Here is a 24,778-nt window from a genome sequence, read left to right on the forward strand (position 1 = left end):
GCAGTATTATAGTAGTTATAGTCTTGTACATAGGAGGCAGTATTATAGTAGTTATATTCCTGTACATAGGAGCAGTATTATAGTAGTTATAGTCTTGTACATAGGAGGCAGTATTATAGTAGTTATATTCCTGTACATAAGAGTAGTATTATAGTAGTTATATTCTTATACACAGGAGGCAGTATTATAGTAGTTATATTCTTATACACAGGAGGCAGTATTATAGTAGTTATATTCTTATACACAGGAGGCAGTATTATAGTAGTTATATTCTTATACACAGGAGGCAGTATTAAAGTAGTTATATAATTAGGGAGCTGTATTATGGTTATATTGTCATTTAAAAGGAATAAGAAATCAATAAATTAATCAAGTGGTCACAGACTTGCATTCCAGTTTACTCTCTGTCTTACCCATTTCAAGATATTCGTAGAAGAGTCCCAGACTTCCAAAGACCTGTAGATCAAAGTCCTGTTCCCATCTGCTGTACAGAGTCTCTGGGCTATTTCTGGCTTTTCTACTTCTCCACCAGTTCAATATCCACCTGTGAAATACAGAATGTTTGAGAACAATTCAAAAAAAAAATAAAAAATTCTACACACTATGAATATGTAATTTCTCTAATTAGCACCTATCAAGCATGAATGACACCAGATATAGGAAGGGTTGTCTCACCTCAGCAAATGGCATTTGCCATGTATAGAAAGTGAATACAAAGCACTTACTAATGTATTGTGATTGGTCATATTGCCTCTTGGCTGGCTGATACATTTTTTCATCGTTTCCAGAGGTTATGACCACCGCTTCAGATCAGATGCAAGGTGGCTGGGACAGGAGCTGCTGCGTATGTGTGCCTATGCATTGTCCCACGGCCCCGGCCACCAAAGAGGCCGGTGCCTTTTCCTGTAGTGTGCAAGCATGGCCACCGTTGATGGATTGCAGGGTGGTCGTAACCCCTGGAAATGAGCAGTTTATAATGTCATGGAAAAATTCATTAAGCCAGTAAAGGAGGCAATATAGACAATACATTAGTAAGTGGCTTGTATTCACTTTCTCTACATGATAAATGCCACTTGCTGACGTGAGACAACCCCTTTAACTCCTCTGGTCATCTATAGACAGTAACTTACGGAACGAAGGCCTCCTGTATATTTCCCCAGATTTGCTTCCCAGCCATAACTATAGTAAGTTGTGTTGTGAGCTCGATCAGACAGCCAGCCGGGTCACACTAAGAAATAAGAGAAAAATAACATAATGACATTGACTAACATACAAAGGACCTGCCACCCAACCATGGTACAACACATGATATCATTTAAGTAGAAAAAATTCAATAAGGGCCATCCCGAAGTGCAAGCTGTATGCTACTCGTGCCCATTTCAATGAGTGTGGTAGCACCAACAGGCACCATTTAGGTGGGTCCTTTGCTTGAAGAGTGTTGTCCTGTGACAGATCCCTAAACAGTCCTTTAACCTCCCCACCCGCTTATGTTGCAGGCAGTTTACTTCAGACATCGCCCAGATGTGATGACTGTGGAAATAGACACGACTCACCTCCTCATTACGCCAACGGTTGAACATATAGGTGTACTCGCCGGGATAGCCAACAAACTTCCCCTTGAAGAAAGCCACATAGAAGCATGAGGAGTAGTAGTTGACGAACTGGAAGAGGAACATTTTCATAGTGAGCCGGTTCTCGTACTCCAGGTGAGTTCTGGGAATTTCTAGTTTTTCGGAAGGAAAAAAATAAAATGTTTTCAGTTAAAATGACCAAAAACAGACATTGTGCTTGATGGGACTACCCCTTTAAGGCTACTTTCACACTAGCGTTCAGAGCGGATCCGTCTGAGACGGATCCGCTCATATAATGCAGACGGTGGCTCCGTTCAGAACGGATCAGTCTGCATTATATTGTAAAATAAATTCTAAGTGTGAAAGTAGCCTCAGACGGCTCCGTCCAGACTTTACATTGAAAGTCAATGGGGGACGGATCCGTTTGAAGATTGAGCCATATTGTGTCATCTTCAAACGGATCCGTTCCCATTGACTTACATTGTAAGTCTGGACAGATCCGCACGCCTCCGCACGGCCAGGCGGACACCCGAACGCTGCAAGCAGCGTTCAGGTGTCCGCCTGCTGAGCGGAGCGGAGGCTGAACGCCGCCAGACTGATGCATTCTGAGCGGATCCGCGTCCACTCAGAATGCATTAGTGCTGGACGGATGCGTTCGGGGCCGCTTGTGAGCCCCTTCAAACGGAACTCACAAGCAGAGCCCCGAACGCTAGTGTGAAAGTAGCCTAAGTCAAACCCTTTCAGAATGCAGGGCCAGGAAGTCACTCCTGGTATCTGCAACAAACAGCGTTTTTTACCGGGGTAATCTGCTGCAAAGAGGGATTTGCCCTGCAGAGGAAACTGGTCTTCTATACGGGTGGTCTTCTTAAAGAAGGGGCCAGCATACAGAGGAATTTGTCCACTGGCATGCATATGTACATGTAAATGCATTACCAAGTACCCTAAGTGCTTTCCATATCAGTAGGTCCGTTTCAGAACGCAAAAAAAAACTAATGCAACATGGATGTCATCCGTATTTTATGGATACACATTTTGCAGATCGCAAGTCGTGTGCATGAGAGGTCTTAGAAAACATTGGTGGAGTTCCTCCATCTTCTACATCTGCCGTTCCAGATGAATGTTCCATAATTATAATCAGGGGACCCTTGCACTGCAACAAGCGTTGTGCTCTCCCATTCCTACTCCAGCGTTACCCAGGTTGGACAGACGCCCTCTGTTCAGGTCACAGATTCTAACAAGGACGTGTGATTAATTCTCAGCGGAAAACAAAATGTAGCAGACATCGCCTAAAACGCTGGAGATGACGGCAGAAGAATCTAATGTGTCAACAGCCATGGCGGTCCATTCTCTCTGCCCGCTTACCCATGTCGGTGATCCAGATAGCCACACGTTCATACAAGAAGTTCAAGATCATGATCATGATGAAGTTCAGGCAGGAAGCAGTCACCGAGGTGGCCAGTTGTGGTGTTAGCAGCCCACTGATGGGCTCCAGCGCGTGGTTGTTCTCCATAACACTGGCGAATGCGGCATAGACCGCCAACCGATAGACAATAACCGCGATCATGCTGGCTATGATTAAAGCGATCTACAGAGAACATAAGACAGAAGGTCTAAGAAAGCAAACAAGACATCTGAGAAATAAAAAGCAACTACAGTGTGGGGAATATTAGGAAAACAGCAATTCCTTATTGTATTGGAATTGCTCTTGTGAACGGTAGAACTGACCCAGATCTATGGCGGGGGATATTATAGAGACCCGGACGGACCTGTGACCAGACGGCTGTAATATAACTGATAACCAGCAGACTGACAGGTGGGGCCTGGCTAGGACCACTACCTCTGCAGTCCCTGCACTTGAGACATTTACTTTACACCTCAGTGTTAGAGGCCAGGTGTGCGATGCAATGTATTTCCAGAGAAACAAGGTCTTGTGCAATCCCATGCCCGTGGCTAGACAGACAAATTGTAATACGGGTGGGTTAGGAAACGAGGGCGCTGATTGGGTCACCAGTCTGAAACTACAACACCCAGATAGCACCATGGCAGGTGCATAAGGAGGAGGCCTCCAAACTGGTTATTGTGGTGGATCCCAAGGTACACAGGGAGCAATAATCCTCCCCATCTAACCAGGAAAAGGTTTGGCTTCCATCATAGACATAAGATGTTCGCAGATTTCTACCCAAATCGATGGTCTAAGAATGGCTTATGTTACTGCTGGTACAAGACCGCACCCGTCATACAACTGCAGGGCCAGGAGAGGTAGCGGCCAGTCCTGGGTTATATGGACTGCACAGTGTGGTCATGGGCATTATAGAACATGGGGCAAGAAAGAAAGGGAGAAGGAAACAATAGTTCAGAAAGAAAAGGAGAAGAAAAGAAAAGGGAAAAGGAAAGAGAAAGAAAGGAAAGGCAAAGAAAGAGGGAAGAAAAGGAAATAAAATAAAAGGGAAAGGAAAGGAATAAGGAAAGAAGGTAAAAGACACAGAGTGAAGAACAGTGATTTGTCACACTGTGTCTGTGACTTATGTGGAGGAGATATTACCGCACAGTCCTCTATCTACTGAAGGAATTTTACTGTAATGTAGCTATTTCACAAGCTAATTCCAATTCATAGATAATACCACAGACATAACCCCCATCATCCTGGCAGTGTATTATACACCATGATGTTTTGGGACCCGGGATAAACAATATGGCGTCTCATCATCACCATCCAATAAATCTACATAATAATCTGAGTCACTCTGAAGGACTCATTCTGTCCCGCTAGCCCATTGGAAACAGTCAGCAGTTTGGCTCAAATTCATTGTCAAACAACCGGCTTCAGTTTACAGCACAATAACCTGGGGTTTCATAATCCATCCATAATCCAAACACAAATCAGAGCGCGCTGCTGAGGACTTTAACACCTGCAGCATACACATTCTTCTGCAGAAAAGCTGTGGATTAACTCCTGATGTCGCCCTCGGCAGCGCAGCTTCGGGGGATCTGCACCTCAATCCGCATGTAACCCACAGATTTTGCAGTGCAATGGTGGCACGAGCTGTGCAGTTATTCTGCTACTGTTACTACAGATGGATGCAGACCAGAAAATTACAGGCAGCCGAGGAAGCTGCATGGGAGTGTGGTGGAGGGCACTACTGAGGACAAGTAACTGCTGGTGGAGGTCCTATGGTGGCATTAAGTTAGCAAAGTAACTATGCATTATGGAGAAGAAATCAGGGATTACTACAAGACCAATATAGGGGTAACCGCCATATTGTAACCACAATGGTTGCACCATCGAGGAGCTAAATAGGCACATTTATGGCTGTGGGGGCCCCAAGGGGACACTAACTCTTGAGGGTTGTCACCATGGTGGGGTCATGGCAGGAGTTACTGTGTGGTCTTTACTGGAGGACTGCAGCCAAGCTCATAGGCAAGATGTAAGACTTCATACCCATATTCCAGTTAAAAGTTATCCCCCATCTACAAGGACTCCTCACCGATCACAACAGGGGCCCCGTACCCCCTGAAATGAATGGAGCAGCCATGTTTGTGGCCACTCCATTCATTTCTATGGGAGTTCCGGAGATAGTTTAGTACAGCGGTCGGCTATCTCCGGAATTCCCATAGAAATGGATGGAGCAGCCGCATGCATGGATTAAAGGGGTCTCCCCCATCTTATAGAGCGATTGTATATCAGTATAATCAGCGGGAGTCGCAGAGGTTGGACCATGATAAGAAGCACTACACCCCGTGCGCCGGCCTACTGACTGTAGAGGGTACTGCCACTAATCCCACTGACGAGAATGAATGGCCATACACAATAGATAAAACGCCAGCTGAACCGGAGGTGCATGAGGACCTCCTGACAACTGCCTTCAGGGGGAGATCAGGATTTCAACATGCCCAATCCCTTGTTTACAGGAAGATAAACCATCACCAGAGGCTACTGACCGCCACATCCCGCTGAGAACACAAGTAGCAGGAAGGAGAGGTACAAGTCCTTCCTTTTTAATTCACTTCTGTCAAAAACTGGACCAAAAACTGCCTGTGTGAATCTAGCCTCATAGTAAATGTCAAAATACCTGATTTTATAGCCTGATCATCCTGGAAATCAGAAATGCTCTGAGGTCGCAGAACATACCTGCTGTTTCCCTATGGGGGGCAATAACAATGGACGCCCCGTACTGATCTGACGTGTTTATCCCGGGTCGCCAGAACATACCTGTAAATGGCTTGTGATATCATAATTGAGAATTTTAGGAGACAAATGCATAAGGAGACAGACAAGAAGTCCACACAGGATATAAAACACAGCACCACAGACCGAGGTTAAGGAAGTATTAGAGGTATGAAGATGCTCACCCAGAATAGCACCGTGGTCCCTGAGAAGCAGAACCGGGCCGCCTTGCTAGTTAAAGGCAAGAAAGGTTCCATCTCCTGAAACAGTCAAAGCAAGCAAGGCCACGATTCACCATGGAGTAAAGACGCTCACACCCAAAATAAGCAGAATACAAAACGTCGGCGAATAATGTGAGGAAGCAAAGGCGGCAGAGAGACCATCCTGCTCCTGGGTCCGGAGCCTCAGCTGCTAACACACAATGGGCAAGTCAATTTTTCCCACGAATTCCTCAAAATTACCAAAAGTGATTCTAAAACCTGTAACCAGATTTCCAATTATATTCCGGTAACAAGCTCATCCCCAACTATGACACCCATGACCAGCTGTACTGTACTACCCCAGTGCAGCCAGCAGAGGTCAGTGTAAGCAGTCACCCCTTATAGGCACCAATGCACTACAGCATCTGCCGGATGAGGGTAGTTGTCGGATTCTGCGCCTAGTCTACAGCGTCCAATGGAACAAGATGGTTTCTGTCGCCAGCCTCTGCCCTCCCGCACATCACCGGGCAGAACCACAAAGTCCAGCATCCCTTTTTGTAGCAAAATCAACAGAGCTCGAGTTAATGCTGGTTAGTGTCGGCTTTGAGAGGCTGCGATCCGGCGCCTCCCTCTTACCCAGAACACAATGGACATCCAGCACAAGAACACTTTCCCCAGGATGCCTGCAGGACTTCGCTTTAGCACCAGTTCTATTTCCTACAAATGTAGAAAGGCTGAATGTGTGACAAAGCAGAGCATCGGATCAGAGCGTGGCCCGCAGGATAACACAACAGAACGGAGGCGGCCATTGAGCGGTCTATTAGGTGCATTTTATATTCCTGGGAAAGCTGTGTGACAAACAAGATGGCCGCCATCATCACTTCCATGTTACCCAGCTTTTCCAGATCACTGGAAGGCAAATCTTTACAATTAGGGCTGTTCCTAGGAAAGCTGTGTGCCCACGCCTTATGGCCACCATTACAGTTATGACACTGGTTGCCACCCAACTTTGCCAAGCTCCAGACTAAAAGTAATAAATCCATACATGTCCTATCTTACAAAGAAAAGGCCAGTTGTGTTGAAATACAAGACATTTACATTATTAGATGTTTTATATTCTACATACCGCCATTCTGGAGCACAGGGAAGTTGGGTGACAACTTGGGCATCAGTTGAAATGATGGCCATGGTAGTTGTCAGCCAGCTTTCCCAGACCACAGCATGGTCTCTGACAATCAATATGGCCACCACTACATCTACTACACAGGGTGCCGCTCTGGAGCCCAGTAAAGTTTGGTGTCCAAGGGTTGTAATGGTGGCCATACTGATTGTTGCACAGGTGCCCCAGGCACGGGCATAAGTTTACCATTTAGGAGTCTGAGAAAGGTGGAGGACAACCATCATGACTAACATAACTAGGCTGCTTGGGACTCTAGGAAAGCTGGGTGACAAGTACTAAAGCAGAAAAGTATTGGTGAAATATAGGATCCATTACTGCCATTCTGGAGCTCATGAAAGTTTGGAGGCAACCGACCTGCACAGTAATATACCCTGTACTACACAACTACTAAATGGCCGCCTCCGTGGTGTGATACATAATGGTGAATACAGTTATAATATACATGTGCACAACTTCCGGCCGGGCCAGGTCTGCAGCAGACGTGACTGCCCTCCGGACACAATCAATGCTGGAAATAAAGAGTTATTTTACGATGCTGTTGTCAAGGATTAGAAAAACATGGCTCCTGTCTTCCAGGAACAGTGCCACTCCTGCCCACAGGCTGTACCTGGTATTGCAGCTCTGCTGAAATGAATAGGACCAATGGGGGGGGGGGGCTGCTTTGCTAATACTGGACAACTATAGACAGGTCGATGACAGTGAACCACTAAGATTTGAGGCTTAAAGGGGTTCTCGCACATTATGTAGAGAAAGTTAACACAAAACACTTACTAATGTATTGTGATTGTCCATATTACTTCCTTTGCTTGCTGGATTCATTTTTCCATCACATTATACACTGCTTGCTTCCATGGTTACACTCACCCTGCAATCCATCAGTGGTGTTCGTGCTTGCACACTATAGGAAAAAAGCACCAGCCCATGTGAGCTCCCGGCTACCAAATAGTCTGGCTCTTTTTCCTATAGTGTGCAAGCACGACCACCACTGATGGATTGCAGGGTGGTCATAACCATGGAAACAAGCAGTGTATAATGTGATGGAAAAATTAATGCAGCCAGCAAATGAAGCAATATGGACAATAAGAATACATTAGTAAGTGTCTTGTCTTAACTTCCTCTACATATTAAATGCTATTCGTTGAAGTGAGAGAACCCCTTTAAAGCGCCGCAGGTAATCTTAAATTTCAGAGAAATTGCGTTATGAAGGCATGGAGAACAGGAGAAGTTGTGTGTATTATGGTCTAAATCAGGGGTTCTCCACTCCGATCCTCGGGACCCACCTACCAGTCTTGTTTTTAGGATTTCCTTAGCAGGTGATATAATTAGTGTCTATGCATCAGGACTTACCACAGGTATTCATTCTGGGGGATATTCTCAAATCCTGACCGGTAGGTGGGTCCCGAGGACCAGAGATCAGAAACCCTGGTCTAAATGGATTTAAAAAATTATTCTTGAAGTAATTTATGAAGATTATCCGGGGGTCCAAGTAGGGTTTTTTTTTTGGGTGCAGGGTGGGATTGGTAGCTTGAATTTATGGTGTCTAAGTTTTTTTCTATTTCTAATATAGAGATTTAAAAGTTAAATTTAAAAAACAAAAAACTGGAGTTTAACAACTGCAAGGTGCAAAGTGATGGCAGCTTTCTCCCTGGAAGTGGTCTACCCTATAATGCACATTATATACTTTTCTATGAACATCCAATAATCCAGAATAATTGATAATCCGGGGCCTCCTCTGCAAGATTAAAAAGGTTTTTTTTATTAATAATTATAATAAATATCAAAACAATAATAAATAATGATAAATACATAATAGATAATAACTCTACATTGTCCTGTTGTTTAGTTATGCCTCTTGAATACTTATGAAATTGACAACTGGGCGCTACCATTCCGCCCGTCATTAGAGGGTATACCTCCATACTCAACATTGGTTGGATTATGTCACACTGTGCAGGGACACCCACCCCCACTGGTAACACCCAATTGTCAAAAGAGTTACCAATTTCTAGGAGGAATAACAGATAGACGACACAATTTAGAGTTACGCATGCAAGTATTTACTAAAACTGACTTGTGTGCAGAACAGATTAATCCTCTTTAAGAATGGAAGGGCCGCCTACATGGAGAATAGATTTGTGGCCTCAATATTTACCTGCGTCACCGGGTTTTTCCTTTTTTGGGTGCATTTGGCCTCATATTCTGGTCTCAGCTGAAGTTGCTGTTGTTCTTCCTCAAAGTCAACCAAGTCCCACTCGTACTCCAGCCGCGCCTGCCGCCGCTTCCAGAACTCCAGGAATAATGTCACTGCAAGGAGAGCAGGTCAGTCCTCTCTACCACTATGGTTAACTAGCTGCAAAGAGATGAAGGGTCTATAGCGTCCTGCATAACACGTGTCTACCGCTAACCAGTCACTATACACATACACACACACCTGGCTAGATAGCAAGCTCTTTGGACATGTAACATCCACTTTGCTGACAATCTTCTATTAATGCAGCAAAACATACTGGGAAAGCAAGCCCTTCCAAAGAATATGCAGCAAGGCATTCACCCACCGTAAAAAAAAATTTATTTTTTAACTTTACTGATTTACTAATTGGGAAAGCAACAGACCTAGGCCATCCATCTTTCCCAGAGTTCTGAATGGCACAGCTGCCTAATTATCCTGCTAACCCTCCATTTTCTGCGGATTTTCACCCTTTGCAATGCAAATCTGCAAAGTAGGTTTAACTCCTCAGATACCGCGGTCAATAGCAACCGTGGCATTTTAGTGGTTAGACAAAGAGAAGGGGCTCTCTGTCCTGTGATCATGCCCCTAACGAGTGCAGTCACAGGGTCCCGAGGCACTGTCATGGCAGCAGAGGGGACTAATAAATGCCCCTATAATGTGGCATCTTACTACTCTCCTATTACATCATGGGCATCATAAGATAACAGTTAAAATTGTTATAGACTACAAATAAAGTATTGCCGTTTATAATACAAGCAACCAAATGAGCCCTTGTGCAGCTACAGTGTAAAAATTTATATGCTATAGTTCTATGAATATAGAGTAAAAAAATAAAATAAAAAAAGTTGAAAATGTTGCTGCCAAAATTGTCTTGGTCCTTACAGGAGTTGGCTCGTCTCACACACTGGTGGCATACCTCTGGGACCCGCACCTACCTCTAGAACGGGGGAACCTCCAAAGTGAACACGTGCTCTCCATTCACCTCTATTGGAATTCTGGAAATAACCGAGCCAGCTCATCTACTTTTGGCACTCCCATAGAAGTGCACGGAGGGTGGCCACACTTGCACTGCGCGCCCTAGTTCACTTTTAGTGGCCCCATTGCAGAGGCGTGACCTGTATCCGACACCTGTGGCATATCCTAGTGATAAAGGGGCTTTCTGGGACTTGGATACTGATCCTCAGGATAGATCATAAATATGAGATTGGAAGGGGTTTGATGGACAGTGAACATCACCAGAATCAGAAGATTCTGTCCACTATGTAGTGGCCGAGCCATGTAATGCTGCTCAGCCCCCATTTATAACTACACGTTGCACAGAACCTTCTTTCCAATGTATAGTTTCCGAAACTGCCCATAACAGCTGTTCGGTAGGGGTGCGGGACCTCTACCAATCTGATATTGATCATCTGTCCAGAGGACAGGCCATCTTCTCCATCTCCTGGAAAAGTCTCTAAGGCATTAGAAATTAGTCAATACATTTTTTTTTTTACATATTTACAGGACTTTTGTTCTCTCATTTTTGGGACGTTTTGTTGCACGGAGACAATCTATTTGTGGATAAAGGCCGGACACTTACCCCATATTCCCATGAAGATGGCAAAGAAGAGGGTGGCCACGTTGTCAAACAAGTGTGAATACTACAGAGAAGATAAGAGGATCAGTACAGATGGTAGGGGGTCAAATACACAGAGCCCAGGGGGTGGTGGACGGGAGGGCGGTACTTACCTGAGAAGGTTCACATGTGGCGTTTAACCTCCAGAATTCACAGGTCTGGTCACACAGCGGACACATGAAGATTTGTCCCCCAATGTCCTTATCACAGATCTCTTTACTGCAGGAGCAAAAGACAACAATGAAGAAAACGCAGCACACAAATGTATGAAATGTAAAAATCCAAAGCCAGTAGCACAGAGCACAAGTGTGCCCCAACCTAAAAATTACACTGTGGAACCAGCCTGAACGTATCCATGCGCCTCCACAATCAGACGCAGCAACAAAGCTGCAGTGTGTGGACAGTTCTTAGACAAGGTTCCCCTTCAGAAGAAAAGCTGCTCCTGGAGCTTTTTGGTTAAAAAAAAAAAAAAAGCCTCAGAGATGTCCTGCCTTCATCAGGGTTTTTTGAGACATTTTTGTCCATTTATTGCATCTTACCAGTCTTTTTTTTTTTTTGCATGAATCTTTTTTTTGGGAGGAAAATATGTGCCCCCTATTATGTCACTTTCTCTGTAGAATTGAATTAAAAAAAAATATATGCAAAAAAGTGATTGGAAAAACGGCAACACAAAAGTCACACAAAACGCACACATCAAGGGCATTTAATTCCCACAGACTCCCATGCAACATATGGAGCTGGCTATAAACATGGGAAAAAACAAAGCAAAACAAAAACAAGCAATGCCTAAACCCACACAAGGCAATTTTGCAGGCTGCACGTCAAGCCTTTGGAATGATTTATATAATCTTACCTACTGATGCTGTCATCCATTGTTATCCATCCGTACAGGAAGCATAACAACCCAACAATAGCAGCATAAGATAACATTTCTGTATAGAAGCCGAGCCAAGCAAAGTAGATTCCAATCTTCTCCCCGTAGTACTTTCTGGAAGGAGAAATAAATCAAGGTCAGTGGTTGTATTAAAGGTGTATTCCTACCACATGGCGCTAGGACAAGGATCAGCAACCTCCGGCACTCCAGCTGTTCTGAAACTACAACTCCCAAAATCTTCTTTTCACTTCTATGAGAGAGTTAAAAGAACAGTGCAGTACGCGTGCATGATGGGAGTTGTAGTTTCACATCAGCTGAAGAGCCGCATGTTGCTGACCCCTGCACTAGGATATGACACCATTTTAGGATTGCTCTGACCTCTGGAACCCCTACCAGTCCAGAGGATGAAGAGAATGCAACGCTGGTGACGTATTGGGCACCATTCTATGTCCCCGTCACCAGCTATGCAAGGAATTGCAGCCAGGAGCATTCAATTTGACAGACCTGTGCTGCAGTTCCCTGCAATGAAAGGAACGCCATGCGAAAATCAGCACCGTGGCCCCTACATTCAGTCGCCTCCTTGTGCCGGAGGTTTAGTAACTATTGTGTACCTGGCCTTTGTCCTGAACTCACCTGATCAGATCGTGCGGCTGTTCCTTGTAAAACTTTCCAAATCTGGCCCAGTGTTTATGCAATGTATACCGCTCGCTCTCACAGTTCACATCCTGGGACTTCTTCCAGTACTGACACTGCAGAGGAAAGCACACATCCAGCATGGAACATGAGGGCTACATGGTGACGCTAGGATCACATTGCAACAAGCAATGACTGTGGTGAGGGTTTGTGTTACTACACGCCATACGATGCTCCTGCGATATGACAATTGCCAAAAAGCCAAAGCTGCTAGATTGTTGGCTGCAGAACACAAGCGACTTTTGCAGCACAGCCCTGATCACAAGTCACCCTGCCCAGAGGAGAAATATAACCACACACCTAGGTAGATTAGTGTACAGTCGTGGCCAAAAGTTTTGAGAATTACATAAATATTGGAAATTGGAAAAGTTGCTGCTTAAGTTTTTATAATAGCAATTTGCATATACTCCAGAATGTTATGAAGAGTGATCAGATGAATTGCATAGTCCTTCTTTGCCATGAAAATTAACTTAATCCTCAAAAACTGCATTTCATTGCTGTCATTAAAGGACCTGCTGAGATCATTTCAGTAATCGTCTTGTTAACTCAGGTGAGAATGTTGACGAGCACAAGGCTGGAGATCATTATGTCAGGCTGATTGGGTTAAAATGGCAGACTTGACCTGTTAAAAGGAGGGTGATGCTTAAAATCATTGTTCTTCCATTGTTAACCATGGTGACCTGCAAAGAAATGCGTGCAGCCATCATGGCGTTGCATAAAAATGGCTTCACAGGCAAGGATATTGTGGCTACTAAGATTGCACCTCAATCAACAATTTATAGGATCATCAAGAACTTCAAGGAAAGAGGTTCAATTCTTATTAAGAAGGCTTCAGGGCGTCCAAGAAAGTCCAGCAAGCGCCAGGATAGTCTCCTAAAGAGGATTCGGCTGCGGGATCGGCGTGCCACCAGTGCAGAGCTTGCTCAGGAATGGCAGCAGGCAGGTGAGAGGCAAAGACTTTTAGAAGATGGCCTGATGTCAAGAAGGGCAGCAAAGAAGCCACTTCTCTCCAAAAAAACCATCAGGGACAGATTGATCTTCTGCAGAAAGTTTGGTGAAGGGACTGCTGAGGACTGGGGCAAAGTCATATTCTCCGATGAAGCCTCTTTCCGATTGTTTGGGGCATCAGGAAAAAGGCTTGTCCTGAGAAGAAAAGGTGAGCGCTACCATCAGTCCTGTGTCATGCCAACAGTAAAGCATCCTGAGACCATCCATGTGTGGGGTTGCTTCTCATCCAAGGGAGTGGGCTCACTCACAATTTTGCCCAAAAACACAGCCATGAATAAAGAATGGCACCAAAACACCCTCCAACAGCAACTTCTTCCAACAATCCAACAACAGTTTGGTGAAGAACAATGCATTTTCCAGCACAATGGAGCACCGTGCCATAAGGCAAAAGTGATAACTAAGTGGCTCGGGGACCAAAACATTGACATTTTGGGTCCATGGCCTGGAAACTCCCCAGATCTTAATCCCATTGAGAACTTGTGGTCAATCCTCAAGAGGCGGGTGGACAAACAAAAACCCACTAATTCTGGCAAACTCCAAGAAGTGATGATGAAAGAATGGGTTGTATCAGTCAGGAATTGGCCCAGAAGTTGGTTGAGAGCATGCCCAGTCGGATTGCAGAGGTCCTGAAAAAGAAGGGCCAACACTGCAAATACTGACTCTGCATAAATGTCATGTAATTGTCGATAAAAGCCTTTGAAACGTATGAAGTGCGAGCAATTATATTTCACTACATCACAGAAACAACTGAAACAAAGATCTAAAAGCAGTTTAGCAGCAAACTTTGTGAAAACTAATATTTGTGTCATTCTCAAAACTTTTGGCCACGACTGTACAAGGTACTAAGTGACAACCTCTATGGGATCAGTATTGGCAGCTATATTGGTTGTCACCGCGCATTTCCACAGATATACCTAACACACAATATATTGTGTTACACCAGGGCTTCCATTTTCCAGGGATTACTTACGTCATGGAGAGGGAAGGCGGCTGTGTACGTCCCATTGCTTAACAGCCTCTTAATACCAAACTTTCTCTTCTCCTCCCCAATTCCGTAGGGGCAACGAGAGAGGATGTAATAGACCTGAAATTGGAAAAATAATCAATCACTCTGCAATCACATGGCGGGAGCACAATGAGGTGACAAAGAGCTCCTTCCCTCTGTTTAACCACTTGGATGCTATGGCCAATGCTGACCATGGCATCTAAGGTATTAAACAGACATTAGTGATTAGAGATTTCATGACATTAGTGCCCAGTGTACCCATGCTATCACTGTGACCGACTATTATGTCGTCTAAATGAGTACATCACAGGGTGGGAAGCGATTAAGTGCTGGTGGGGGCAACCTGGAGGTACCAGAGAGCGGGTCATCTCACGGCACTTACTATCCTGTTCCTGGTGGCCGGTGTGAAGAATGTGTTCTGGTCGCGGATGTAGAACAGCTCCTGCCTCTGCTTGCTGAAAGGAGCCGTGAAATAATCTGGTTCTGGGTTCATGACGTCATACGGAAGTTTGAAGAATTTCAGAAACCAGTTTAGAGGGTTTTCCGTCGTCACGACCATATCATTCTCCTTTAAGGGCATCTTGATATTCAGCACCTCGGCGTAGGTGGAGAGGACCTCCCAGGGCGCATGGATCTTGACAAAATAATTTTTTCCATTCTCCGACTCCTACGGGGAAAAATAGAAATATCAACACCTAAGACCCATTATCATTATTTATTTGAAAGCATTAATTATTCCACGGCCCTGTACATCAAGAGGGGGGGTTACACATAATATATAAAATACAAATGGTATAAACCTAAAAGTAATAATCAGACTGGTATAGAGGGGCAGAGGACCCTGCCCGCGAAAAGCTTACAATCTACAAAATCCATACATGAATACAGACTTGAGGCCGAATTGGCCATGATTTGGAAACAATTATAACCGCTAGGTAATTGCATAGACTATTCCCCAATTCCCAATTATGCTCCTTGGCTTCCAGCCTATGTAATGACACAAAGCTAATGAGTAGGAGCGCACCTCCAGCCAGTACACAGGTGCGACTGCTCCGTGCCCTCCACTCACCTTCTTGTCTTCGGTTTCTAGCTCCAGACCCGCTTTCTGCAAGTTCAATTCAAATTCTCTTCTTCTCTCCTGGGGAGAAACCAAGAATAAATGCTAAATTTGGCAACTTTGTGGTAAATTCATATTTTGCCTATGAGGGAAAGGTTCGTCGGTGTCTTGTGACCATTGCTAGAAGTTCAAGCATAATTGTCACACCGCTCATCCCTCCAAAGGGAAAAGACTGCAGATGATTTTACTGCAAGGGGCATACACCTTAAAGAGCACCTATCTGCAGGATCAACCCTATTATGCCTGGGGGAGGGGGAACTAATTTTTTATGTAAATGTAGTGCCTAGCCCCTCAGCCTTTCCAGTACTGGCCACACCCCTTGAATACCTAATTTGCATAAACTAATAAAAGTAATTCTGCAGAAGTTTCACAAGACAGGTATCATTTCAGTCAGAACTCTACCAGCGCTTCACGAGTAGTATTTAGTATTTTTTCAATTATTTTCACACTACACACTTTGTTTACATTTTTACACTTTTTATATATTATTGGTTATATATTTTTTTTATTTATAATTCTTCATTCATTAGGTCAGGTTTATCATGGTTGGATTTCATATACATTGTTCACTTAATTATGTATATTACATATTATATTTATCATGTCACTTAAATTTAACTTGGCACAAATTGTTCAATCATTATTTTATATCTTACACTATTTTGCCAGAATGGATATACATGTTTCTCTTCAGGCATGTGGTATAATTTTCCAAAACAAACAAGTGGAAATAATGTATCAAAAATGTCATTTATTAATAAAATACAACATATGGGGAAACGACAGGATGGTATACAGTTTACGGAGAAGCACAGGGCCAATGGCACCAAATAACCACCAAGATATCAGTGCAATATAAGGCACCGGTAAGTACAGCCTATGAATCAAAGCGTGAGGATGACCAAGGCAGTGTGACACAAAAAGGTCGCCCTTATAGGGCTATGTACACAGAGTACAGAAAGACCATGCCTGGTAACCCATGAGCAATCACCCACATACCAAATAACCTAAGCGCCTGGACTACAGATAATAGACAGTCTCGAGTAAGAATCACTGTTTAGATCACAGAAAGAACACATCGTCTATATACCTAGACCATAGGAGTGCGGCATCGTATCCAGGTGTATCCTGTACAACCTCCCTCTCCCACAGCCCCAGGAACAAGTTGGCATATGAGGGGGCACAAGATGCCCCCATCGCTGTCCCCTGGAGCTGCAGGAAGAGGCGGTCCTTGAACAAAAAATAATTATGCGTTAGCATAAATTCTAGTAACGTCAAAATAAATTCAATCATGTCGTTGTCATAATCAGACATAAACAAAAAGGATCTGGATGCACGCACTCCCTGGTCGTGGCATATAGACGTGTATAATGATTCGATATCACATGTAACCAGGACGACGTCCTGATCAACATGGATACCATTAAGCCGTCTCAGCAGGTCGGTAGTATCCTTCACAAAAGAGGGAAGGATTTCTACACTCTTCTGAAGGAAAAAATCAATGAACCTCCCCACGTTGGTGCACAGGCTCCCAATCCCCAAAACGACCCATTGTGGAGATAAAGAGTATCCTTTTTTGCAGTATCGAGCAGGTCCTTCCGAAGTTTTCCATCCATTGTTGTGAGGTGCGGGTCACCTGCGTTCCACTGGGTCGCGGGGTGCGCATGCGCTGCACGACGCCATCTCGACACGCTCCGTGACGTCTGCAAGTGCCGCACATGCGCGGTATGCAGGCGTGGATGCGCTGACAGATGACGCCGTGGATCATGGTGCTCTCCGCGCCCGAGTGTGTGGACCGCAGGTGAGTCGTATCCTGTTAATATCTCCCCACCATCCCACCCCCACTCTAGTCTATTTATACCCTGCCGACTTATCATCCAGTACCTCCTGACGAAGCCGTGTAGGTGAAACGCGCGTCGAGGTCTCGCGCTCAGGGTCTGCTATCCATCTCACCACCATGTCTTCAGGTACGTTCTGTACAGCCCCACATCCTTTATAGGGTACCCCTATATACTTTCACAGTGGTTCCCTCTGATCGAGGAGCATGTCATCTTTGTGATCTAAACAGTGATTCTTACTCGAGACTGTCTATTATCTGTAGTCCAGGTGCTTCGGTTATTTGGTATGTGGGTGATTGCTCACGGGTTACCAGGCATGGTCTTTCTGTACTCTGTGTACATAGCCCTATGAGGGCGACCTTTTTGTGTCACACTGCCTTGGTCATCCTTGAGCCTCACGCTTTGATTCATAGGCTGTACTTACCGGTGCCTTATATTGCACTGATATCTTGGTGGTTATTTGGTGCCATTGGCCCTGTGCTTCTCCGTAAACTGTATACCATCCTGTCGTTTCCCCATATGTTGTATTTTATTAATAAATGACATTTTTGATACATTATTTCCACTTGTTTGTTTTGGTCTATTCTGGTTGTGGTACAAGTGGAAATTGTAGCTGTCTAGTTGACAGAACAGCCTTTGTGTAGGTTAATAATGTGGTATAATTTTGTTCCATTAGAGGGCAGTGTGGTCCTATTTTCACATGCGCTCCTTTATTTTTATGTCATATCGCCGGCGAATCATGTGACCTATCCAATCACCTAACCACCTGAGACACCGTCACCATAAAATGGATACAGTGTTTCCATGAGGAGGTGGGCAAATACACAGGTGTTATTGATTGGAAGCGGTATTTAATCCTTACTCTGCAGTGATTACGCCACCCTGGATGAAGGAACACTGAAACGTGCGTGGAGGTTGGCGCCATCCTGGTTTGAGTTCTGAACGGTCGGTGAAAGTTGACTATTGTGCGACATTCTACTGCACTCGCACTTTATGTCTTTTGTAGTGGTTGCATCCAGCGATGCCGCCTTTTTTCCCTGCATTGTTTTTTAGCACCTTTTATATGGGATTTAATAAAGTACTATTGATTATTACTAGTGCGGACAGGTATTTTTTGATGTGTTTTTTTTTTTTTCTGTGTAGCCAAAGGCACTACTACTATTCCCGCTATAATATGGTCATTATATATGGGTTACATTGTGATGTTGATGAGACAGTTCATACACGTTTCAGTGGTAATGTATGTGAGCAGTAAGCCTGGTTTAATAGGGTTGATCCTGCCAACAGGTGCTCTTTAAAAAAGGTTGTCTCAGGAGAATGTGGCCCAGGGGTGCGCCAACTGAATTTGCCCGGGCATACAGGTAATGCAAGGGATTTCCCCTGCAGCAGCCACAGCAAGGGAAATGTAGTATTACATGGCGGTCATTCAAATGAAAGCTGTCCATGTAATACACGGAATCTGCCAGTAATGGAGTAGCACTCCGAGAGGGGTCCCGAATAGGGATGTCTATTGGTCCTAATAGCACATATGGAAATCTGTTACCTCCATGAGACAACACAGGAGCTTCTATAGCAGGGGTCAGAAACCTTCTGCACTCCAGCGGTTGTAAAACTACCAACTATAACTCTCAGCCGTTTTTAGGGCACTGCAACATAAGTGAATAGACCATGTTGGGAGTTGTAGTAGGGCTGAAGGTTGCTGACAATCCGTATACAGGTATGACGGCTCCTTGGATGGTGGGTGGTGCTGAAAATACTAAAGCCGCACACAAATAGATGACGATGCCCCCCTTGCTCATACAACATGGTCACCTTTTTAGAATATTATAAGCAAGAGACAAAATCACGGTAACAATGCAATAAACTTACCATGGCAGATGCCCAGCAATGTCCAATGTGGCTGATTTTTAAGCAGTGATCACTTAATATTTTCATGCAGCCGACTGATGAAATTGCTTTAATAAGTTTAAGCTACTTTCACACTCCCGTTTGGTGCGGATCCGTCATGGATCTGCACAGACGGATCTGTTCAGATAATACTACCGTCTGCATCCGTTCAGAACGGATCAGTTTGTATTATCTTTAAACATAGCCAAGACGGATTAGTCTTGAACACCATTGAAGTCAATGGAGGACGGATCCGTCCCCATTGACTTACATTGGGTCTCAGAACGGATTCGTTTGGCCCAGTTTCGTCAGACGGACACCAAAACGCTGCAGGCGGCCTCCAGAGCGGAATAGAGACTGATCGGAGGCAAACTGACGCATTCTGAGCGGATACTTTTCCATTCAGAATGCATTAGGGCAAAACTGATCCGTTTTGGACCGCTGAGCCCTGAACGGATGGATCTCACAAACTGAAAGCCAAAACGCCAGTGTAAAAGTAGCCTATTTAGCCATTTTTACCAGGTAATAAGGCTGTGAAAGGCTTTGGGTGGCGTCCCCTTGTATAATAATTCAGAACCAGCAGGTGGCAGCAGAAATCACCAGTAACAGTAAGGCCTCATCTGCATTTTTTCTGCAGAATTTGGTGTGCATTCCGCAGCAAAAAAAAGTAAATAAATGCATGGAACAACCCCCATGTTTTAAACGGGAGTCTGTGCCACTGTTCATGCAGAAATTTCTGAAAATGAAAATCACTTCTGCAGCGGCTGCGTGAATTCTTACAAACCCCATTCCGATGCATGGGGGATTTCTGCTGCTGTGTGTGAGCGTGTCTAACGAGAACGCAGAGTGGATAAACTGCAGGAAATGCAAATGACATGAGCGGACATGCTGCTGATGGATATCACACAGTGACACGCTACAGCCGAGAACACGCCGGCTATGGTGAGCTCCACCCGGACCTATCTGCAGGAAACCAGCATCAGTCACATGCGGGCCACAATACAGAGACTGAACAGGGGGCACATTTATATGGCAGTCGTCATACTGTTCTCCTCAGGAAGTGACACCCACTGCAGGATCTGCGACGACTGGGATACACTGAACCAAAAGCTTTTTTACAGACAGAAAATCATCATCTCCCCTTTAAATGGATGCTGCTGGTCATCTGCAGGATCCTGAAACAAACAGCCCTGCAGAGAACATAGGGTTAAAGGGCATGTCCCCTTTATTTATATTGATGGCCTATCCGCAGGATGGGTCATCAATATCAGATCGGGGGAGATCTGACTCCTGGCACCCCCACCGATCAGCTGTATGAAGAGAAGGACGTACTCGTACGTGAACAGGAAGGAGCCGTCCCACAGAAGTGAATGGGACGGCTTAGTTGTAATTACACCGCTTACCGCTGCGACGGCGAGCAGGTAAACAGTGAAGAGATGGCAGCGCTCATACGAGCATGGCCTTCTCTTCGAATGATTGTTGGGGTGCCAGGCACCTGCTGAAGTGTGGATAGGTCATCAATATAAATAAAGCGGACAATCCCTTTAATTGGTCTGTTCCATTTTTAGTTGGGGGAAGTTCTGAGGACTCAGCCAAGGGGCGGGGCTTAACAACCCTACTGCAGACAGGGCAGAGGGGGAGGAGCCTGCTGCAGCCAGTCGTCTTACTGCCAGACAAGACAGGAGGAGGAGGAGGGCATGGCTGAACTCCTGGGACACTTTCCTTATATATTTCCCACTTTTAGGCTAAATTCACACAACAGTATCAGTTTTGCGGTCCTCAAAATATGGATGTGGTCTGGGTGCATCCCACACTTTTCACAGGCCCCACAGTAAAAATGCCTATTCGTGTCAGCAAAATAGACAATAGGACATGTTCTATCATTTGCAGCATGACTGGATGGATGCGGAAAACACACGGAGGACATCCGTATCCTGTCCGTATTTTTTGTGGCCTCATAGAAATGAACAGGTCCGTGTACAGTCCACATTGCTTTGCTGTTAGGAAAAATCCTATGAAAGGAGGTTCAAGCTTACAACTTGCAGCATCTTTCTTTGACTTCCGCATGTCCTACTGCCGGCGCTTATCTTTCCTTGTTGATGAGAGATATAAAACCACTGTATTAACAGTGTGGTCCAGTATGAGACTGCGGTACCACAGAAGCAGGACATGCACGACAACAATTTCCATATAAAAAAAAAAAAAAAAATCAGCTTCCAATTAGTGTTCAGTGAATTGAAGTGAAACGAATTGACTTTGATCCAAATTTCAGGAAAAATTTGTTTCGCCACGAATCAGAATTTCCTTTAATTTTAATGAATCTTTTTTTCCTAATATGGTGGCTACACGTGTTGCAAAGTGAAAGTAAGAAGCCTGGTGATACGATATGACCCATTATGCCGTGCAGCCAGCCAATCACAATCAGCAGAGCCAACCCCTGTGAGGTCACCGCCTGGGGTCAAATAACTCCTTGTATTACCCTGGGTTCAGACCTGAGCGTTCCGAAAGGAGCGCTCTGTATGCGCGCTTGTACTGGCGTTTACAAGCGCGCATACAGAGACAGCCGTGCACACATTGTCGCGCGTTCCCAAAAGTCTATTGTACGGGAACGCGCGACAAACGCTCAAAAAAAGGGTCAGGTACTTGTTTGAGCGTCGGGCGTTTTACAGCGCGATCGTACGCGCTGTAAAACGCCCAGGTGAGAACCATGCTGATAGGGAAGCATTGGTTTCTCCTTGTTGTGCGTTTTACAGCGCGTAGGAACGCGCTGTAAAACGCTCAAGTGTGAACCCAGGGTTAGGGTTAAAACCAGATGGGCCGAACTTGCTGGATGGATCAAACATGGCAGCTGGATTATTGCCATACAGGAGTAGTGTCGTTGGTGTTAAGGAAATTATCCAGCTTTTACTGTGCATATAAAAGTGATTTTCATTTTATCTGTATACATGATATAATTTGCTGACATTTGAAAAGAAAACTATAGAAGTGAACTGTGTGTGTTAAGATAAGATAACATTTGTACTACTCCTTGTAATTTTGCCTCTTTTGCTTAAAATTCTAAACCCATTAGTTAACATATTTTTGTAAAAGTGAAACTTGAAAAATAACTAACCAATCAATAGATGGATTCAAAAGCCATTATTGAAATGTCTGTAAACCAATCATGTTTTACTTTGAGGGGTTACACCCTGTGAACTGTGTATAAATAAAGGGTGCAGGACACTTTCACTTTAGGGTCCTGACAAGGTTTTGAACTATACTCAGACTTCTGTCATTTTCCTCCGTCGACGTCATTCACCTGAACACGAGGCAACGATCATCACGTGGCTGACCTTTGGCCTGCCGCAACATTGGTTATTGGAATGAACCACACAAATAAGGCTACTTTCACACTGGCGTTTTGGCTTTCCGTTTCTGAGATCCGTTCAGGGCTCAGCGGTCCAAAACGGATCAGTTTTGCCCTTAATGTATTCTGAATGGAAAAGGATCCGCTCAGAATGCATCAGTTTGCCTCCGTTCCGTCACCATTCCTCTCTGGAGGCTGCCTGCAGCGTTTTGGTGTCCGCTTGAGTGAGCCAAACGGATCCGTCCTGACACACAATGTAAGTCAATGGGGACGGATCCGTTTTGTCTGGCACAATAGATGACGGATCAGTCTCCCATTGACTTTCAATAGAGTTCATGGCAGATCCGTCTTGGCTATGTTACAGATAATACAAACAGATCCGTTCATGACGGATGAATGCGGGCGTATAATTGTAACTGATCGTTTTTTGCAGATCCATGACGGAGCCGTCCAAAACGTGAGTGTAAAAGCAGCCTAACTCCACCAACTCGACCAAAATTCATCGTAGCTAATAGGTTCTTTTAATCAGTGTTTGGTCAGTGTTTTGCATCAGTATTTGATCAGAATTTCTAGGCCAAAAGCATGCCTCCACCCTGAGATTGGGCCAAGTGGGATGCATATGGTTAGGCAGAGTGGCCGGGGTATACCAGATTTATCATGATTCATGACAAATTAATTCGGAATATACTGAATTTCTTGAACTTCGGAATCGTCCGAATCGAATCGTGCTATTATTTCCTTCAGTAAATAGGAAGCCCTGTGATTGCCTTGGATTCTACTCAAGCCTATAGAACTGCCTTTTCTGGTACAACCTCTGCATTAAGTGAATGACTAAAATTCTGTCTGATGCCATAAACACCAAAAATCCCCAGTCCAACCTCACTTAAAGGGGTTGCCCCATTAGAACTACGTATCCCCTATCCACAGGATAGGAAATGGGTCTGGTCAGCAGGTGTCTGTCCAGTGGGGCCCCTGCCGAGCAGGATAATAGAGGCCTGTGTTCCCCTGTTTGAACGGACTGGTGGACACACATGCAGCCGTCGCTCCATTAAACTCTATAGGATTGCTGAGCATTTGTACTCCGATATCGCTGGCAGCTCCGTAGAGCATAGAACATAGACACACATACCCCTCCATTCAATTGGGGGAGCACAGCCCCTGGTCTTGTGACTGGCAGGGTCACAGTGGTCAAACCCCTGCCGATCACTCACCCCCTATCCTGTGGATAGGAGATGTGTTGTCGTATGGGATAACCCCTCATTACGCATTTCAGAAGTATTAGAGTAAACTGGTTGCATATCACATGGACCCAGAGATAACATGAGCTGCTTGCAAGATTTAGGGTCCATTCAGAAGTCTATAAGCGTTTTGCGGTCTGCAAATTGCAGATCCGCAAAACATGGATACCGCCTGTGTCAGTTTCCCATTTTGCGAACCGAACATGTCCGGTCCAGTGAGAGAAATGCCTATTCTTGTCCGCATAGAATAGGACATGCTCCCTCTCTTTTGCAGGGTCACGGAACGGAACTACGGATGTGGACAGCACACGGTGTGCTATCTGCATCTTTTGCAGCCCCAAATTGCAGAACGCCTGTTAAGACAGAAACATGGACGACATGTAAATGAACCCTTACATTGTGGTCAGTGAACATCCTCTTTCCTTTTGAATGCACGTGCAGGAGGGGGGTAGGGAAATAGGCTCCTTGGCGCTGCGGAGCATCTTAGGCCTCTTTCACACTTGCGTTGTCCGGATCCGGCGTGTACTCCACTTGCCGGAATTACACGCCGGATCCGGAAAAACGCAAGTGTACTGAAAGCATTTGAAGACGGATCCGTCTTCAAAATGCTTTCAGTGTTACTATGGCAGCCAGGACGCTATTAAAGTCCTGGTTGCCATAGTAGGAGCGGGGAGCAGGGGAGCGGTATACTTACAGTCCGCGCGGCTCCCGGGGCGCTCCAGAATGACGTCAGAGCGCCCCATGCGCATGGATGACGTGCCATGCGATCACATCATCCATGCGCGTGGGGCGCCCCGACGTCACTCTGAA

The 24,778-nt window shown here is 45.0% G+C and overlaps 1 protein-coding gene across 5 annotated transcripts in view; it reads right to left on the minus strand.

Annotated features, from left to right (window-relative positions):
- The window catches only part of ANO5 (anoctamin 5), an 87,600-nt gene that overhangs the window by 9,643 nt on the left and 53,179 nt on the right, over window positions 1–24,778 (minus strand). For 4 of the 5 annotated variants that reach the window (XM_044271156.1, XM_044271155.1, XM_044271154.1 and 1 more), the window contains 13 exons: window positions 15,612–15,680; window positions 14,925–15,209; window positions 14,507–14,620; window positions 12,469–12,584; window positions 11,815–11,949; window positions 11,075–11,180; window positions 10,926–10,986; window positions 9,269–9,420; window positions 6,573–6,653; window positions 2,934–3,156; window positions 1,554–1,723; window positions 1,131–1,228; window positions 414–544 (listed from right to left, as the gene is read on the minus strand). In XM_044271156.1, coding sequence (XP_044127091.1) covers window positions 414–544; window positions 1,131–1,228; window positions 1,554–1,723; window positions 2,934–3,156; window positions 6,573–6,653; window positions 9,269–9,420; window positions 10,926–10,986; window positions 11,075–11,180; window positions 11,815–11,949; window positions 12,469–12,584; window positions 14,507–14,620; window positions 14,925–15,209; window positions 15,612–15,680 — 1,741 coding nt within the window. Of the gene's footprint in view, window positions 1–413; window positions 545–1,130; window positions 1,229–1,553; window positions 1,724–2,933; window positions 3,157–5,921; window positions 5,997–6,572; window positions 6,654–9,268; window positions 9,421–10,925; window positions 10,987–11,074; window positions 11,181–11,814; window positions 11,950–12,468; window positions 12,585–14,506; window positions 14,621–14,924; window positions 15,210–15,611; window positions 15,681–24,778 lie in introns of all 5 variants that reach the window. The other variant, XM_044271152.1, reaches the window with a different exon arrangement.

Source organism: Bufo gargarizans, chromosome 10 (genome assembly GCF_014858855.1).
Source record: "Bufo gargarizans isolate SCDJY-AF-19 chromosome 10, ASM1485885v1, whole genome shotgun sequence".
Classification (NCBI taxonomy): Eukaryota; Metazoa; Chordata; class Amphibia; order Anura; family Bufonidae; genus Bufo; species Bufo gargarizans.